The sequence below is a fragment of the Oryctolagus cuniculus genome, chromosome 2, assembly GCF_964237555.1.
Source record: "Oryctolagus cuniculus chromosome 2, mOryCun1.1, whole genome shotgun sequence".
Lineage (NCBI taxonomy): Eukaryota > Metazoa > Chordata > Mammalia > Lagomorpha > Leporidae > Oryctolagus > Oryctolagus cuniculus.
In genome coordinates this window covers 111,661,878-111,680,849 of record NC_091433.1, presented here as the reverse complement: position 1 = coordinate 111,680,849, position 18,972 = coordinate 111,661,878, and the positions used below count along the sequence as shown (strand labels likewise).

General features: G+C 49.2%; 1 protein-coding gene and 1 long non-coding RNA gene across 6 annotated transcripts; one reads left to right on the top strand and one right to left on the bottom strand.

Moving 5' to 3' along the window:
• Positions 1-273: 273 nt before the first annotated feature.
• LOC138848556 (uncharacterized) lies at positions 274-1,330 on the bottom strand. The gene is made up of 2 exons (XR_011386488.1): positions 1,192-1,330; positions 274-874 (listed from the first exon to the last, which is right to left on the bottom strand). It is a non-coding gene; the product is annotated as an uncharacterized lncRNA (long non-coding RNA).
• Positions 869-17,437, top strand: ZNF892 (zinc finger protein 892). Of its 5 annotated transcripts, none has more exons than XM_070068792.1 (6): positions 869-1,590; positions 2,312-2,400; positions 5,222-5,324; positions 5,830-5,903; positions 10,127-15,343; positions 15,720-17,437. In XM_070068792.1, the coding sequence occupies exons 1-5, from the start codon at positions 1,572-1,574 to the stop codon at positions 11,393-11,395; spliced, it is 1,554 nt and encodes a 517-aa protein (XP_069924893.1). In that variant the 5' UTR covers positions 869-1,571; the 3' UTR covers positions 11,396-15,343; positions 15,720-17,437. The 5 variants fall into 5 exon arrangements, with proteins under 5 accessions (XP_069924893.1, XP_069924896.1, XP_069924895.1 ...); XM_070068794.1 differs by having other exon boundaries at positions 1,305-1,590; positions 5,222-5,451; XM_070068796.1 differs by having other exon boundaries at positions 1,305-1,590; positions 2,227-2,400.
• The last annotated feature ends 1,535 nt before the right edge of the window (positions 17,438-18,972 follow it).

The following is an 18,972-nucleotide window of genomic DNA, read 5'->3' as shown; positions in this document are numbered from 1 at the left end:
TTTGTGATGGGGACGATTAAAAAGAAAGGCATTTCCTGGGGTCTCATACACATCAGCCAGTGGCACCCTCCACACACACCATCTTCTACCGAAAGCTGCCCACCCCGTATCCTGCTGACTGACAGGGTGGGAGACTGGCTGGCTGAGCTGGCAGGAAAGTGCCTCTCACATGCTCCCTCTCCTCCCAACCGTGGCCAATCTACAGCTTAGGAAATGAGTGTGGCTCCCTGACAAGTGGAAACCCGAGCAATAGTGACTTACACAAAATCAGAGTTTACAACCATGCTATGTCCCAATTTTAATATATGCACTGCCGACGGGAGCCCCAACTACGCTCTGTTAAAGCCCAGGCCCCGTTCCAATAAACTGTCAGGAGCTGAGTTCCTTCTACCTCGTTGGCTGGCCATTCCCCCGGATTTCAGCTTTCCACGATGACTTACTATCTGTGTCCCAGCCAGCAGGGAGGAGGGGACAAAAGAAAAGCTTTTCTCTTTCCGGTAATAACCACTTCGACTCAGTGCCCTGGCAAGAGGCAACAATGCCGAGACATGGAATCTTTCCTTGGGGTTGGATATTCTACTGGAGAAGAGGCCATCGGACTTTGTGGTTCAATCCCAGACATGGTTAAACTAATCAGGGTTTCTCTCGTGGGACTGTGAACTGGATGGAAAATTGGCTGCTTTATCGCGGGATGATCAGCACGAACTTGCACCAGGCCGTGGACCACCGACCTCGAGGGCAGTCTGCAAGGATTTCCGGCCCCAGTCTCCTTGAGGGCGGCAGTGCTGGTGACTGGTTCTTAGGGTCTGGCTCTTCCTGGGTTGAGGTGATCTTCGGGACCGAAATCTCACTCTTCCTTATTTCGAGGTGTAGCCTGCAACAAACATCCCTGCTTACTTGCGGTAAACTGGGGTAACCTGGGCCACAAAGGGAGGGGCGGCAGCAGAAGACGACGCAGGTGGGAGAAGCAGCCCTCGAGCCGCGGGCGCTTCCCCACACCGGGGGAGCACAGCGATCAGAAAGGCATCCCGCGTGGTCGCGGCGCCGTCCTGGGCTGCTACCGTTGCGGGAAGCATGATACTCCATACGAAGCGGCGTCTGGCGCGGCCCGCGCCCGGCGTCGGCATCTAGGGAAGCGGAGACTCTTTGAGACCCACGCGCACGCACTTGCCTGGAACCGAACCCACCCACCTGACAGGTGACAAGGAGAACAGCTGCCCGAAAAGCGGGCGCGCCGCAGGGTCCTCTGGGAAGGGGCGTGAGGCGCGCCCTGCGGAGGATTCTGGGAGTTGTAGTTTATTCTCGAGGTCTACCGGAGCCGCTGGGCCTGGGTGCCTCTTAGATGCCATTGTTGGCAGTCCCCTACTTCTGTGTCCGGCCAGAGGTGGAGGAGGGTGGAGGGCCGGTCCTTCCCAATCTGAGTGCACGGACAGAAGGCGGGGGTGTGTGTGGGGGGTGTCCCCCAGTGGCAGGGCGCTGGGCCGCCCGGCGAGGGGCGCGCGCGCGTTCCCGGGTTTCTGGGTGGGCCCGCGCGGCTGTCGTCTCGGGTCCGGCTGGAGGAGGGAGGCGCCATGGAGCCCCGGGGCAGAGGTGAGACTTGGGAGTGACGCGGGCGCGGTGCCCGCTAGGGAGTGAGCAGAGGAGAAAGGCTGCCCTCTGGCTGGGGCGCGCAGAGTCCTTTGCGGCTTTGAGGGAGCCGGCTACCTCCATGCCCACCTGCTCGCGGGGTGATGGAGTCCCTCTCGCCCCGACTCCCGGGATCAACAGGTCTAACAGTCGGGCTTCCTTTTGTCCTCACAGGAGCCCCATAAGGCAGTTCTGGGAGACGATCTCACCTATTGGGCAGATAGGGAAAGGTAGGATTGGAGAAGTCATAGGATTTGTGGAGAATCCTGGTGTTTCTGTGTGGGTTTTGGTGGTGGTTTTCCCACAGACTCATTTTTCAGAGACAGCCAGTATTGCATCTGAAAAGCCGGTATGCAAAAATAATGTAACTGGTTTAGTCTTCCTCCCCTGAGCCTGGAATGCTACAGAGATGGCACACGGTTGATAGACAGGAACGGTGAGTTTGCCTTTCGCTACTCAGTAGATGAGACTTGTCCGAGTTATAGATCCAGATTCTCCTAGATCAGTGCTAGCGGTTAAAGAGTGCAGAAGCACAGGAACTGGCCTGATGCGAAGACGTTATGAGACTGTCCTCTGGTTCCCTGTGTTGACCCCCTGTAGATGCCAAGTAGCTGGTGAGTGGCCAGTTGTCCGAGTCTACTGCAAGGCCAGAGTGATCCGGCATGGCTCCTGTCTCCACTTCTAGGATCACCTTCCGGGCACTCAAACCTTTCTGGGGCTGGAAATCCCAAGGAAAATGGCATACCCCCTGTAGTGCTGCCCCCTGGTTCCCAGGTAAGTTTAGATTGTTTTCTTCTTCTTCTTCTTTTTTTTTTTTTCTTCTGTTCTTAGACGTAGTTGTATTTTCTTCCTTTGTTACGGAGTTGCCAAGTGCTGATTCCTAGAGGGCTGGGTCCATCCTGATATACTGACACAGACCTCACAGGAAACGCTCCTCCTTGCCCAGCGATGCTTCTTTTAACCCAGTGAGTGTTTGCTGCACACTTACTGTAACTGGGTTTGTGCTGAGATGTAACATCATAAAAGCACTTGCCCTTGAATAATGGCATTTACTAAGACAAGATATAGATAAATAAAATAGTTGGACAGCACAAAGGAATATTTTTTAATGTAAAAACGACTGGTATAGACAAATCATTCATAGAAGACCCTTCAAGAGAGCTGTCGTCATCTAGAGTATAAGAGAAAGGTTTAGGATAAAAACTGCGCTGTGAAAACCAAGAGAAATGGGGTAGTTAGAGAGCAGAGTACAGCAGTATTCCAGGAGAGGATAGCTTTCGGGGGAAAGTCTCCAAGTGCTAAAAGCGTTGGTGAGCTTCAAGGTGTGTGCAGTCACTGTGGGGCAAGCTGTTGTAGCCAGAACGCAGGAAAATCTGCAGAGACTTCTTCCAAAGGCTGTTAGGCCCCATGGAGGTTTTCAGAGGCTGCACACACAGATGCAGTTTGTCGTAACTGACAGGAGAGATGGTTTGGAAAAGCTGTTTCTGGGGGCCCTGACTAGGACCCTGGGGGAGCAGCAGCAGACCCTCTGGCCTACATCAGACCAGGTCTCTCAGCATACAGGTACTAACGACTCCTGTACAAGGGAAAAAAGCTCCAGGACTAAATGTGGTCACTTTCAGAGAGAAGGGAAGAGAAATGAAAAAGTCGCCGGCATCTGTTGGACAGGGTCTGGTTGGTGTGTCTGTGCCTTCTAGCCCCAGCCCTGAGTGAGTCCAATGGCAGAGGTTCCCTTAGGAAAGTATAATCTGAAAGGAACTGCCAGTTAATGTATTAGCATTATCATTGTTTGTAAAGAAAGACAACTGCATATGTTTATATTGTATTAATCCTATGTAAGGCATATATACTTAAGGGGCCATAAACTTAAATAAAAAATATAGCGATTTCATACATCAAGTGTTAGAATAAAGTTTATTTGGGGCTGAGAATTTTCATATAGATAGTTTTTAAACTGTATTTCATTATATGCATTGTTTTACCCTTTGTTTTTGGAGGGCTGTATCATATACATTAAAATGATGACTATGAACAGAATGAGCCCTTGTATTCATAGATATGATTGGAGAGCTACAGCAGAAGGGTAGCTCAAGGAGGGGTCACGCTGATTTGCTTGCAACCCAGGGTCTGGTCTATTTTATTGTGTCTCAATTAAATTGTATTTGCATTGAAATGTTTTATAAAATTAGAAAATAAAGCATCTTTCTTATCAGCAGTAAACACAGTCGGAGGAGCATTGTATATCTTGCTCCCTCCACCCACCTCTCAGTAAACAAAGCTTTGTGCCCCTGTTCTAGATCACGGTTAGGCTAGAATTACCACTCCTGCCGTGTTTTCACTGTTTGATACATTTCTGTTCCCATGCACTTTTTCTGGAACAGGCCTTTTAGACTTGTTTCTCCTAATTGTCATTCATTGCTTCCTTCATTCATTCCCCTAAAAGATGGATGTTTACGGAGTTCCTGCTCTGCGTGCGGTACTCACTGAGCGAAAGCAGACCTGGCCTTGGCTCTCGTGGGCTTTGTGTGGTCACGGGAACAGAAAGACATTGATCACCAAGCCCCTCAGTATGTGTAACCAAAGAGCAAAGAAAGCACAGCGCGCTGTGCTGCCACCAGAGTTGGGAAAAGTGTGTCCCAAGGCGGAACCTGAGCTGGGAGGTGTGTGGGACGGAAGTAAGTGAAAGTACCCCGCGGGAGGGAGCCACTCAGGAGCAGGAAATGTGCAGGCGACAGGAGCAGAAGGGAAGCAGGCACACGTTTCCAGCGGGTGCTGCCTGGGCAGAGAGTGAGAAGGAAGGGACTGTGAGGTGGAGTAGAAGCGGGCCGCACAGGGCTGTTGTGAGAAGCGACAGGACACTTGAGCAGCTTGCACAAGGATTTGAAGCTGAATAAATGCATATTCTGTGGCATGTATATCAAACATCTTAATTTTTTTTAAAGATTTATTTATTTTGAAAGGCAGAGTTACAGAGAAGCAGAGGCAGAGAGGTGTGGGGGGGTCTTCCATCCTCTGGTTCACTCCCCAATTGGCCACTACGGCTGGAGCTGCACCAATCTGAAGCCAGGAGCCAGGAGCTTCTTCTTCCGGGTCTCCCATGCAGGTGCAGGGGCCCAAGGACTTGGGTCATCTTCTACTGCTTTCCTAGGCCACAGCAGAGAGCTGGATTGGAAGAGGAGCAGCTGGGACTTACGTTGGCACCCATATGGGATGCCGGCACTGCAGGCAGTGGCTTTACCTGCTACGCCACAGTGCCAGCCCAGAAAATATTATTCTTATCATTGTATTTTCTCCTATATAATTAGTAAGGAATTCTATAGTTCTATAACTTAATCTATTAATACATAAACTGAGAACTCACAGCTTCAGGTTTTCCATTGCAAGTTCTTTCCTTCCTACCCGTGGCATCATGCAGTTCTGATGCAGGGGCAGACTGGACTATAAAATACACAAGAGCCTCTTAGTGTGAGAAGGGAGGTCTGAGGTTGTTTGTCCTGTGCCTCTCCTTCCTGTCCTCCTCTGGGACAGTTTTAGTCCTTGCCAGAAGCCTCTGGGAGGAGGCCCAGTGGTGAGCACTGTTGTGTTTGGCTTTCAGGATGCACTGGTCAGGGGCATGGCGGAGACTCTGACCCAGTGGGGGCAGCTGGATCAGCCTCAGGGCGATGAGCCAGAGAAGCACCAGAATCTGGTCTTGCTGGGTAAGGACGACACCCCCCCACCCCCTTGCTGGGAGTGTCCCAGTGTGGTACCTTCGCTTTGCCAGTGCCTCGGAGCTGTGGGGTCCTTGGATTCAAAGACACTTCATTCCTGTTAAGCCCGAGACAGGTAATTTCTGCTGCTCCCTCCTCAGATGGAGTTTGATACTCCTGGCGTTAAAAGTGAGCACCTTTATCTTATGGGCCTGTAGCATTCTTCTCTACTCCCTCACCAAGGAAACAACAGGTAAAGAGTGAGTGCTGCTTCTTTTGGTAGGGAAAGGTAAAAACATGCAACTTAATTCTTCTGAACTCAAAACCCCATATCGATCTTCCTCCCTTCAGAGCACTGTTGAGAAAGGAAGCAGAACTGATACCCGCCCACACACACATGCGCTCACACACACACACACGCACACACACACACGCACACACGCACACTTATCCCTCAAGACCCAGGAGCTAACACTGAGCTCTTTACCACACTCTTTTTCCCTTCCGTGGACAGGGCTTCCAATTTCCACGCCTGATGTAATCTCTCAGCTGGAGCATGGGGAGGAGCTGGGGGCGAAAGGAGCCGGTAGAGGTGAGTGATTGCCAGAAGCAGCAAGAACACAGCCCAGAGAGTCGTGGGAATGTGGTGAAGGGGCCTCTTGCAGGTTCCAGTAGGCCCAGGAGGAGGCTGAAGTTCTGACCTGTCCTGGCCACCCCAGCTCTGTGGAGGATGGTCTGTGTATAGTCAGAGTCTCGTGTTGTTACAGGGTAAATACTTTTCACATTTTCAAACCAGTTCTTTTTCCAGAATAAGATGAAATGAAACCAATATTTTTTTTTTTTTTTTTTTTTGACAGGCAGAGTGGACAGTGAGAGAGAGACAGAGAGAAAGGTCTTCCTTTGCCGTTGGTTCACTCTCCAATGGCCGCCGCTGCAGCCGGCGCACCGCGCTGATCCGATGGCAGGAGCCAGGAGCCAGGTGCTTTTCCTGGTCTCTCATGGGGTGCAGGGCCCAAGCACCTGGGCCATCCTCCACTGCACTCCCTGGCCACAGCAGAGGGCTGGCCTGGAAGAGGGGCAACCAGGATAGAATCCGGTGCCCCGACCGGGACTAGAACCCGGTGTGCCGGCGCCGCAAGGTGGAGGATTAGCCTATTGAGCCACGGCGCCGGCTTATGAAACCAATATTTTAATGTTTGTTGTGTAACTTGCTTGCAAGCAAAGCTTTAAACTAGACTTTCCCGCATTTGCAGGATAAGGCAATTTTTTACATCACAAAATTATTATATTTTAGTAATTTTGTGTATTTTATTATTTTAACTTTATAAGTTGATTTTTGCCTTAGTCTCTAAGCAGCGGCAGCATAGCCTATGAGGTTAAAAGCACAGATTTTTTTTTTTTTTTTTTGACAGGCAGAGTGGACAGTGAGAGAGAGAGACAGAGAGAAAGGTCTTCCTTTGCCGTTGGTTCACCCTCCAATGGCCGCCGCGGCCGGCGCGCTGCGGCCGGCGCACCACGCTGATCCGATGGCAGGAGCCAGGAGCCAGGTGCTTTTCCTGGTCTCCCATGGGGTGCAGGGCCCAAGCACCTGGGCCATCCTCCACTGCACTCCCTGGCCACAGCAGAGGGCTGGCCTGGAAGAGGGGCAACCGGGACAGAATCCGGCGCCCCGACCGGGACTAGAACCCGGTGTGCCGGCGCCGCTAGGCGGAGGATTAGCCTAGTGAGCCGCGGCGCCGGCTAAAAGCACAGATTTTAGGGGGCCGGCATTGTGGCATAGTGGCCACAGGGGCTGCCTGCAATGCCAGCATCCCCTATGGGCACCAGTTCAAGTCCTAGCTGCTCCACTTCCAATCCAGCTCCCTGCTCATGGCCTGGGAAAAGCAGTGGAACATAGTCCAAGTGCTTGGGCCCCTGGCACCCATGTGGGAGACCTGGAAGAAGCTCCTGGCTCCTGGCTTTGGCCTGGCACAGTGCTGGCCACTGAAACCATCTGGGGAGTGAACCAGCAGACAGAAGATCTATCTATCTGTCCCTCTCTCCATGTAACTCTGTCTTTCAAATAAACAAACAAATCTTGTTAAAAAAAAAAAAAGAGAGAGAGAGAGAGACAGATTTAGGGATCAGTCTCTCTGTGTCTTAGCTACTTACTAGCTCTGTGACCTTTAACAAGTGACTTATCATCTCTGTGACTCCAATCCCCAACTGTAAAATGGAGATCATGATAGCACTTCACTCACAGATGAAATGAACAAATCCAAGAGAAATGTTTAGAATAGTATCTGGGGGCCGGCGTGGTGGCGTAGTGGGTAAGGCCACTGCCTGCAGTGCCAGCATCCCATATGGGCGCCAGTTTAAGTCCCAGCTGCTCCACTTCCAATCCAGCTCTTTGCTTTGGCCTGGGAAAACAGCTGAGGATGACCCAAGTCCTTGGGCCTCTGCTCCCGCATGGGAGACCTGGAAGAAGCTCCTGGCTCCTGGCTTTGGATTGGCGCAGCTCTGGCCATCTGGGGAGTGAACCAACGGATGGAAGACCTCTCTCTCTCTCTCTCTGCTTCTGCCTCTCTAACTCTGCCTTTCAAATAAATAAAATAAATATTTTTTTAAAAAAAGAATGTTATCTGGCTGTAGACAATGGCTATCTCTTTAAGTCCTGGTAATGTTTTGAAAGAAGTGAATTTGACCTTGTCACCTTGTCACTTAAACTAGATTACCATATTAGGCTACCGCCTAATTGTACCTTTTCTAACCTTATTGGTGAGTAACTGAGGCAGAGTAACACTACGAGATTCCCCAGCGAGCTCCTTGCTCTGCCAGTGCTTCCAGTCTTCTGCCCACATTCAAGGCCTTTTTTATCCACCTGCCTAACCTTTTTGCCTTCTCTGTTCTCCAGCTTGAACCTTTAGCACCAGACAGGCAAGTCCCTTCCTGTCCTCTACCGACTGTGTGCTCTCCATTAGTATCCTGGGCTTTAATTCTTCTTGCGGGAGGTCCATTTGCTTTTAACCTATTTCTCTTTTGAGAACTCGGGCGCTTCCCTGAGTGTGACATGAGAACACTGATTTCTGTTGCATCATCTTGTGTAGAGACATGCCCAGAAGTATTTAAGCAGTTTTAGCCCTGAGGTCTACCCCGAGCTCTCACTGGGCATCCAGGACCTTGGGACAGGTGTCCTGACGGGTGGGTGGCCTGAGCACATGGACATTTACCTTCCACTCCCCGCAAACTGCCTTTTTTTTTTTTTTTTTTTTTAACAGGTAGAGTGATAGACAGTGAGAGGGAGAGACAGACAGAAAGGTCTTCCTTCCGTTGGTTCACTCTCCAAGTGGCCGCAATGGCCGGAGCTGCGCCAATCCAAAGCCAGGAGCCAGGTGCTTCCTCCCAGTCTCCCATGTGGGTGTAGGGGCCCAAGCACTTGGGCCATCCTCCACTGCCTTCCCAGGCCACAACAGAGAGCTGGACTGGAAGAGGAGCAGCCGGGACTAGAACCCAGCGCCCATATGGGATGCCAGCGCGGCTGGTGGAGGATTAACCAAGTGAGCCAGGGTGCTGGCCCAAACTGCTCTTCTTCATTTTCTTCACTTTTTTTTTCAACTTAGCTCAATTTTATTCCTTCTAATTAGCTAGGTGTGGGGTGATAGTAAAGAATCAGGTGAATGATTATTTCCTAATTTGCATGCTTTGTAATAATTTGAATTTGTAAGTCTTTACCACATTGAATGCTAGCTTCTAGAATTTGCGTCTCATCTTGAGACAGTGGAATCAGAGATTTTTGTGTGTGTAAAAGGGATAGTTTTTGAAAGATTCGTTTTTTAAAGCCGTGCTTAGGACGTACTGGAATGGGAAAAGATTGGTGGCAGAGTTATGACGCTCCAGGGGCATGGGGCAGTGGGTAACTCTTGGGAAACCCTCTTTTTCTGATGCTAGCCCTCTACCCTCCAGATTCTGTTTTTGTCTGCCAATTTCCCACATCACCTCTTCTAGGTTTTTTGTTAATATCTTTTTTGTTTATTTTTTTTAAATTTATTTGACAGGTAGAGTTATAGACAGTGTGAGAGAGAGAGAAAGGTCTTCCCTCCGTTGGTTCACCCCCCAAATGGCCACCACGGCAGGAGCTACACCAATCCAAAGCCAGGAGCCAGGTGCTTCCTCCTGGTCTGCCATGCAGGTGCAGGGCCCAAGCACTTGGGCCATCCTCCACTGCCCTCCTGGGCCATAGCAGAGAACTGGACCGGAAGAGGAGCAACCAGGACTAGAACCCGGTGCCCATATGGGTGCTGGGGCTGTAGGCGGAGGATTAACCAAGTGAGCCACGACACCGGCCCCTTTTGTTTAATTTGAAAGGCATGGTGACAGAGAAAGTAAAAGTGAGAGAGAGAAAGTCTTCCATCCACTGGGTCACTCTCCAAATGGCCACAGTGGCTATGGTTGGACCTGGTGGAATCCAGGAGCTGGGAATTCCATCCAGGTCTCCCACGTGGGTGGGGCATCTGCTGCTGCTCACTGAGATGCATTAGCAGGGAGCTGAACTGGAAGCAGAGCAAGGTACTCTGATGGGGGGTGCCGGCGTCCCAAGCAGTGGCCTAACTGGCTGCACCACGACGCTGGCGCCACCTCTGCTTAGTCGTGTTCTGCTGTTCTCTCTCGTTTGCTACGGTGTTGCGTGGGGGAGTGTTACAAGATTGCACAGCTCTTTGCCAGAGCTGTCAAGGTCATGTCTCCCGGGAACATTTTTTTTGTTTCATTATTTTCCCACGACAGCAGTTGTTTTTCTCCGCACGTGAGAAATGATACCTGTATATTTGCTTCTTTCAGCCTGGGCGAGAACACCAGAAAGCAAGATGCTAAATCTGGAGGACCTTGCCAAGGAGGAGTCAGCCCCTGGGGTGCTGCTGGAAAGACTTCCAGAGGGAAGTCCCAGGGGAGGGGAGGCTCCTCTAGAGGGTCAGCAGCAAAACCGCGAGAAACATTTGATGCAGGAAGTTGTCACTCAGAAGCAACCTGGGGAGAGAAGTCACCAACGCGATGACTGTAAAAGGAATTGTAGTCGGAGGTCATTACTGGGTCAGCAACAAGGAGAGAGGCTACGGGATTGTGATTCTTTTAAACGGAAATTGAAACAGAATTCAGACGTAAGCAGGCATGAGCGGACGTACGCGGGAAAGAAACCTTGGAAGTGTAATGAGTGTGAAAAGGCCTTCAGCTACTACTCAGCTTTTGTCTTGCATCAGAGAATACACACGGGAGAGAAACCCTATGAATGTAAGGAATGTGGCAAAGCCTTTAGCCAGAGCATACACCTTACCCTGCACCAGAGAATTCATACTGGGGAGAAACCCTACGAATGTCATGACTGTGGGAAGGCCTTCAGTCACCGCTCGGCCCTTATTCGCCATCACATAATCCACACTGGAGAGAAACCCTATGAGTGCAACGAGTGTGGGAAGGCCTTTAACCAGAGCTCATACCTCACTCAACACCAGCGAATTCACACTGGAGAGAAACCTTATGAGTGCCGCGAGTGTGGGAAGGCGTTCAGCCAGAGCACATTCCTCACCCAGCATCAGGTCATCCACACTGGAGAGAAACCTTACAAGTGCAATGAATGCGGCAAAGCCTTTAGTGACCGCTCGGGCCTCATTCAGCACCAGAGAACGCATACTGGAGAGAGGCCGTACGAGTGCCTCGAGTGTGGGAAGGCCTTTGGCTACTGCTCCGCCCTGACTCAGCACCAGAGGACTCACACTGGGGAGAAGCCCTACAAGTGCAGCGATTGTGCCAAAGCCTTTAGTGACCGCTCAGCCCTGATTCGTCATCAGAGGACACACACTGGAGAGAAGCCTTACAAGTGTAAGGACTGTGGAAAAGCCTTCAGCCAGAGCTCATCTCTTACGAAACACCAGAAAACTCACACTGGAGAACGACCGTACAAGTGTAAGGAGTGCGGGAAAGCCTTCAGCCAGAGTTCATCCCTTTCTCAACATCAGAAAACTCACCCTGGAGGGAAAGCCAAGCAGTACGGACAAGTCTGTAGTGAGCATTCAGCCCTCGGCCAACAAAAGAGAATTCATACTGGATAAACACGGTGCACTCAGAGTGTGTTTACTGAGTACCATATTGAGGAGGCTACAGAGAAATTGAAGGCTTCGATACAAAAGAAGTGCTGGGAAGTCGTTGTTGACGTGGAGCATAATGTACTTAGGCTGTGAAAGTGGGGAGGGCTGCATTTTAAAAATGTACTAATGTAGGACAGTGATTTCCCCGGGGAGATTCTTGTACCCTAATGTGTATGTAAGCTAGCAGATCCTCGAGAGTGAAGTAAGGGTTTGCCATGGTGGGAGCTGACATGTCTTGGCTGGGCTGGATAGCACAATGCTAAGGGGTTAAAGTTTTAAAGAGAAGAGTGGGCCTTTTAGGGAAATGGCAAGGGAAGAAATAAGGAATTAGGAGTTCACAGTGAGCTGTCCAGGGTTGGACTTGGTCGAGGAAGGCAAGTTGTCCTTTAGTTGTAAGTACACGAGTGCGTAAGAGGTAGATGGGACGGATAGAAAAAAGGGTCGGTTGACTGTGACAGCTACTCGACTGAACATTCACAGAAGGTACAGACTTGCCAGTGGGGCAGCTGCCAGGTTCCCATGAGGGCGGCTTCCCCTGAAGCTGACGAACGTCGGCCCGCAGGGCTGCCTGGAACCGTGTGTCTTTCCAACCTAGCTTATTAGACACCGCCTACCCAGAGTCGCATTAATTTTGAAGATCAAGAGCTATAGCTTAGAAGAGGGAGAGTACACGAGAGAACTTTGATGAGTTCAGTCTGTTTTAAGCTATTAATGTTACCTGGAAATGTGCTTATTTATAAAGGTTTACCTCAGTTTTGTGTATTTTGTACCTTAGGTTTTTTTTTCATTCCATAGTAAAATTGAGCTGTAGACTTGCACTGACATTATGTATTAGATTGTAAAAAACTTGAAAAGATTTTTAAATACTTGCCTTCTACCATTTTACTCTTGGGGAGAGGCAGCTAACATCATTTCTTTTTCGTTGAAATTTTGAAGGTTATTACTAGAGAATTTTTTCATGCAATATTTTTTAATTTTTAGTAGTCTCACTGTGACGTGTCTTTGTGTTGATTTCTTTTGGTTTATTTGAAGATTGCTGAGTTTCTTCCATCTATAGATTTTTGTCTTTTGCCAAATTTGGGGAATTTTCAACTGTCATGCCTGTAAACACATTTTTATCCTACCCCACCCCTTCTTCCCTCATTCTGAGACTTTGATAACAGAAATGCTAGGTCTTTGGTTATAATCACAAAAGTTCCTGTGGCTCTGTTAACTTTTTTTTAAAAAGATTTTATTTATTTATTTGCAAGGTAGAGCTACAGACAGAGAGAAGGGTCTTCCATCAGTCGGTTCACTCTCCAAATGACTGCAATGCCAGAACTGGGCCAATCAGAAGCCAGGAGCCAGGAGCTTCTGGGTCTCCCAATTGGGTGCAGGGGCCCAAGGACTTGGCCATCCTCTGCTGCTTTCCCAGGCACATTAGCAGGGAGCTGGATCAAAAGTGGAGCAGCCGGGACTTGAACTGGCGGCCATATGGGATGATGCTGGTGCCACAGACAGAGGCTAAGCCCACTATACGGCAGCGCCAGCCCCTCTGTTAACTTTTTTCAGTCTATGTTGTCTTAGTCTGCTTGATCTGCTCTAACAGATAACCGTAGGTTGGTTGGCTCAGAGAATTGTTACTTCTCACGCCTCTGGAGGCTGGGAAGTCCAAGGGCTCAGTTTCTGGCTAGGAGTTTCTTCCTGGCTTGCAGATTTCTGCCTTCACACTGTGTCCTCAGGTGGGCTTTTCCCAGTGCGTGCACAAGGTGAGAGGCTGTCTCCCTCTTGTAAGGCCGCCAGTCCTATTGGCCTCATTGAACCTTAAGCACCTCCTAAAAACCCTGTTTCCAAATGGAGTCACCCACCTGAAATTCAGGAAGACAGTAGCTCAGTCTGTAACATTCCACCCCAGCCCCTCTCCCTGCCCCAGATTGGCATGCTTTCATGCAAAACTCATTACTTGTACCCCAATAGTCGCCGAAGTCTTAACCTCATCCCCCACATCAATTTTGAAGTCTAAAGTTTACAATTTCACCTAAGAACCATCTAGATCATATGGATGAGAATACGGTTCATCCTGAGGCAAGGTTCATCTCCAGGTGGAAACCTGTGTAATCTGACAACTTCCTTCCAAAATACAATCGTTTTACAGGCATGGGGTGAACATTCCTGTCCTGAAGAGGGAAAAATAGGAAGAAGAAAGGGCGATGGGTTCCTAGGAAGCGCCGGATCTGGCAGATTCCAGGAGACCTTAAGACTTCAGAGTGACCCTCTCCAGTCTGTGCTCCGCCTTCTGGACCCACTGGAGTAGCATTCCCGTCTTCCCTTCTGTGTCTCTGCCGAGGTTGCCCTGTTCTCGAGGCTTTGCGGGCAGTTCCCCTGTAAGGCCTGGGGGGTCATCTGGCCTCTTAGAGCCAAGGCGATGACTCCATTTCTTGAAACAAGAGGCAACCCTGCTGATCTCTGAGTTGCCTTTAGGGACATTCTTCCCTGTTCTTGAAGAATTGTACTCACAGCCAAAAGCTCTAGCACCTGGTCTGGTAGGATCTGAAAGGTGTGATGGTCCTCCTTCATTTTGCCTCTGTTTTCCTGTGCCCCTGAGTCCCGGCTGGCACTGTTTCTGCTGTCTAATCCCATGCTTAACACTGCATTTTTAAAAGGTTTGTTTATTTATTTGAAAGAGTTACAGAAAGGGGGAGAGGGAGAGAGAGAGAGAGACCTGCCATCTGCTGGTTCAATCCTCAAATGGCCACAATGGCTGGAGCTGGGCTGGGCCAAAGTCAGGAGCCCAGAGCTGCTTCTAGGTTTCCCACGCGGGTACAGGGATCTAAGCACTTGGGCCATCTTTCACTGCTTTCCCACGGGCATTAGCCGGGAGCTGGATCAGAAGTGGAGCATCCAGGACTTCAACTGGCGCCCATATGGGATGCTCGCTTCCCAGGCAGAGGCTTAACCTGCTACACCACAATGCCGGCCTCCAAAATGCATTATTTAATTCATCTCTAGCTTCTAAGCAGTAAGGAGGACCCGAGCCACACCTTCAGTGCTTTCCTTAGATACCTTCTGCTAAATAATCTATCACTCCCAAGTGCCACTTGTCACAAAACACTAGGATACAGTTCAGACAACTTCTTTGCTACTTTGTAACAAAAAAGGCTCTTTCCTTTAGTCCCAATAAGGTATTCTTCATTGCCACCTAAAAGCCAGAATGACCTTTTTTTAAACTTCCATATTCTAGCATGCCCCTCAAAACTCACCCATTACTCAGTCCAAAGCTACTCCCACATTTCCGGTATTTGTCACAGCAGCGTGCAACTTCACGGTACCAAAATCTGAGTGTGTTCAAGCTGCATAATAAAACACCACCGACAGGTGCCTCTAAAACTGGAGGCTTATTTCTGGAAGTTCTAAGGGCTGGCCTTCCAAAGTTGGGCTTGAGCAGGGTCCAGCTCTGGTGAGGGCTCTTTTCCTTGCTTGTAGATGGTTGCCGTTACACGGTGTCCGCACGTGAGCTTCTCACAGTACCTGTGTGTGGAGAGGGAGAGCGTGAGTTCCTTCTTATCCAGCCCCGATCTTGTTAGATTAGCACCTCACCTTATGACCTCTTTTAACCTTAATTACCTCCTAAAAGCCTATTTCCAAATATAGTAACAATGGGGGTAAGGATCTCAACAATGAATGTTAGGGGTACCTAATCCAGTCCATAGTCATTTTCTCTGTTGAGAAAATTATTTTTAGTTCTTCAAGTTTACTGTTTCTTCTCTGTGTCACTTCCCTTCTGCTGCTGAGCCCATCATTGAGTTTTATTTAAGTTGCTGGGTTTTCTTTTCTTTTTTTTTTTTTTTGGTTCTACTGTATTCCTTGTTCTATCTCTGTTGAGACTTTCTGTTCTTGTATTTGTGTCAAATGTATTTGCAATTACTCCTTGAGGCATTTTTTTTTTTAATTTTTTTTTTTTTGACAGGCAGAGAGGACAGTGAGAGAGAGAGAGACAGAGAGAAAGGTCTTCCTTTTGCCGTTGGTTCACCCTCCAATGGCCGCCGCGGCCGGCGCGCTGCGGCCGGCGCACCGCGCTGATCCGATGGCAGGAGGCAGGAGCCAGGTGCTTTTCCTGGTCTCCCATGGGGTGCAGGGCCCAAACACCTGGGCCATCCTCCACTGCACTCCCTGGCCACAGCAGAGGGCTGGCCTGGAAGAGGGGCAACCGGGACAGAATCCGGCGCCCCGACCGGGACTAGAACCCGGTGTGCCGGCGCCGCTAGGTGGAGGATTAGCCTAGTGAGCCGCGGCGCCGGCCATCCTTGAGGCATTTTTATGATGGCTGCTGTCACATCTGTCAGCTCGGCGTTGCTCTGTGCGGATTATCTTCTCAGTCCAGTTGAGATTCTCTTGGGTCTTGAATGACTTAGTGCTGACATCTGGGCGCTGTGAGCATTATGATCTGAGACTCGGGATCCTGTTTCAGTCTGTCTTGGCAGGCCTCCTGTGGCAGTGTCCTGGTGGAGAGTTAACAGGACATTGCTTTGTTACTGCAGTTCATCACTGGGGTTCCTCACTGATAGGGAGCCTCGATACTGCTGCTCAACTAGGCCTTCACTCATACACCCCAGCTGGGAGGGTCAGGACTGTGTCATTACCGCTCCCCACATGGCTCTCACTGGTGCCATGGGCTGGGGCAGGGATGCACCTCCTGATGTTCACTCTCCTCCTCTGACACCAGACCAGTTAGGAGGGGAAATGTCTTGTCTCTGGGTAGAGCTGGAGGCCTAGTCTCCCCCACTGACTGTGGCCTCCACTGCTTCTGCCACGGGGAGGTCAGGGCAAGGATGGCTTCTAAAAAGCTGCCCACTAACTTGGCCTTCTCTGACAGCACCTTGGGGTGAGGGTGGAGGCCGGTGGAGCCTCATTACAGCCTAGTGAGGGTGCAGATACAGGCTCCCCACTCAGCCCCTGGGAATGGGGCTGCAGATTTTTGCCTCTTGGGATCTTTGGTTGAAGAGGGCAGTTGTCTAAGTCTACTGTCTTGCTAGGTGGCTCCCTTCAAAGTCCTTTGGCTAGAAGGAACAGATTTTTTAGATTTTTCTTGTGCCTTTTGTTTGTTTATTTGTTTGGGGTCTATACCTGTTGGCGTTTCTGGGTTGCCAGTTTTTCCAGAACCCGGTCTGGGAAAGATGAGGCAAAAAGAGAACCCAAGAAACTGCTCTGTTGTTCCTCAGGTTGGTAGGTCCCTAACTGGTCTGCTCTTTCTCTACCTTTTGAAATCTTGGTATGCTTGTTTTACATATAAGACCTAGGATTTTTTAGCTGTACTTAGCAAGAAGGATAAGGGAAAGTGCTACTGTATTTTTCCCATAACAGCCTTTTATTTGACACTGAGAAGGCACATTGAGTTGTACTGAGAACAACCCAAATTGTTATGGCATAGGTAGATCATTTGTAACCAGTTAGAAATAAGTACCAAAGGGAACGGTCACTGGTTCCCCAAAGACAAGCTGCCAAGTTGATAAGTAGAAGCCACCAGGCTGCTTCATTTAGCTTTGACAGAGCTACAGTTGTTAAGTTGGGAAAATGCCACTGTTCAGTTGCAGATTACAAACTTGTGAAGGAAAGATTGACATGACAAAGACTATAAAGCCACAGCGTTAGCATTTTTTGTTTGTATCTTTGTGCCAAGAGTATGTGAGAGTGAATTGGATTCATGATTTTTGGATTTTTTCCAATTATGTATTATCTGTATGTGGCTAACTGTTCATTTTAATTTGATACGTAGCATATGAAATCAGAAAGAACCAACAAAATCCAGGATGACGATATTTGGGATTTGGAAGAAATCACTTAGTCCTTTGAAATCTGTTTCCTTATACTTGAGAGAGGTTAGAATTAGGTAGACAACGGATGCAAAGGTGACTTGTAAGCTGTCAACTGCATAGAACTATTAGGTATCACTGATATAGTCGTATATATGACTTGTCCATCATGTATACCCTCTGATGGAATAGCCCAATAAAAATCAACTCAATACAATAGGTCTTTTTAAATAGAAACTCTATTGCGTCTTTCGAGATGATCATATGGTTTTCCTTGATCTACTAATGCAGTGTATCAGATCGATCGAATCCCTGCAGTCTTGGGATTTATCCGATTTCATGATTTTTTTCTCCCATCCCTAGAACTTCATATTCTTTGAATATTTTGTTGCATTAATCTTATTTGTAGAGTGTGTGTTTTTTTTTTTAAAGATTTATTTATTTATTTGAAAGTTAGTGAGTTACACAGAAAGAGGAAGAGAGGCAGAGAGAGAGGTCTTCTGTCCACTGGTTCACTCCCCAGTTGGCCGCAACGGCCAGAGCTGCACTGATCTGAAGCCAGGATCCAGGAGCTTCCTCCGGGTCTTCCATGCAGGTGCGGGGGCCCAAGGACTTGGGCCATCCTCTACTGCTTTCCCAGGCCATAATAGAGAGCTGGATTGGAAATGGAGCAGTCAGGAACTGATGCCCATATGGGATGCTGGCACTGGATGCGGTGGCTTTACCCACTACGCCACAGTGCTGGCCCCATGTAGAGTGTTTGTTACAGGGACTATTCAGATTTTTCTACTTCTTCTTTGTTGCAGTTGATTTATCAACAATGTTGCAGTGGATTCACTTCTGAGAGGAGCGTGGTGGGGGCAAGAGGCGCAGAGTCACCACACAGACTGCAGGAGTCGGGTGAAAGCAGGCCTGAGGCGAGCAGCCCGCAGACTCATTTATTTCAGTTAGTACAACAGCTTATATAGCCAAGACCAGCCAATCTGGTCAAGGGGTGGTCTATGCCCCAACCAATCACAGCCTGTTGCCAGGCAGTTTCCAAAGCCATCCAATCACAGCCTGTTGCCAGTCAGGCTCTTGTTGCCAGGCAGTTTCTGAAACCATCCAATCACGGCCTGCCATCAGTCAGGCTCTGTTGTCATGTGGTTTCCTCTGTTGTCATGTGGTTTCTGAAGCCATCCAATCAAGGCCTGTTGTCAGGCAGGCTCCGTTGCCAGGTGGGATTCAAAGCCATTCCTGAATAACTGATGCTCACTTGCCAGCGGCCATCTTGGCATGGCCTTCTCATTCCACCACATCTTGAAAGTTTGTGTTAGATCTTTCTAAAAATTTATATTTTGTCATTAAATTTTTCAAAACATGTTTTGTTAGGTCCTTGTTTTATCTCTAGTAATGCCCCCCTTTCCTTCCTAATAATTACCTGTTTGTATTCTCTTTTTTTTTTTTTTAAGATTTTATTCATTTATTTGAGAGGCAGAGTTACAGACAGAGAGAGGGAGAGACAGAGAGAGAGGTCTTCCATCCACTGGTTCACTCCCCAATTGGCCGCAATAGTGGGAGCTGCGCCGATCCGAAGTCAGGGGCCAGGAGTTTCTTCCAGGTCTCCCACGTGGGTGCAGGGGCCCAAGGACTTGAGACATCTCCTACTGCTTTCCCAGACCATAAACAGAGAGCTGGATGGGAAGAGGAGCAGCTGGGACATGGACCAGTGTCTATATGGGGTGCCGGCGCTGCAGGCGGAAGCTTAGCCTA

Excerpts from the sequence above, each read along its gene's own strand:
- ZNF892 (XM_070068792.1), top strand. Across the intron at positions 2,401-5,221 it reads TGCTGCCCCCTGGTTCCCAG|GATGCACTGGTCAGGGGCAT; the intron begins GTAAGTTTAGAT and ends TTTGGCTTTCAG. Across the intron at positions 5,325-5,829 it reads CCAGAATCTGGTCTTGCTGG|GGCTTCCAATTTCCACGCCT; the intron begins GTAAGGACGACA and ends TTCCGTGGACAG.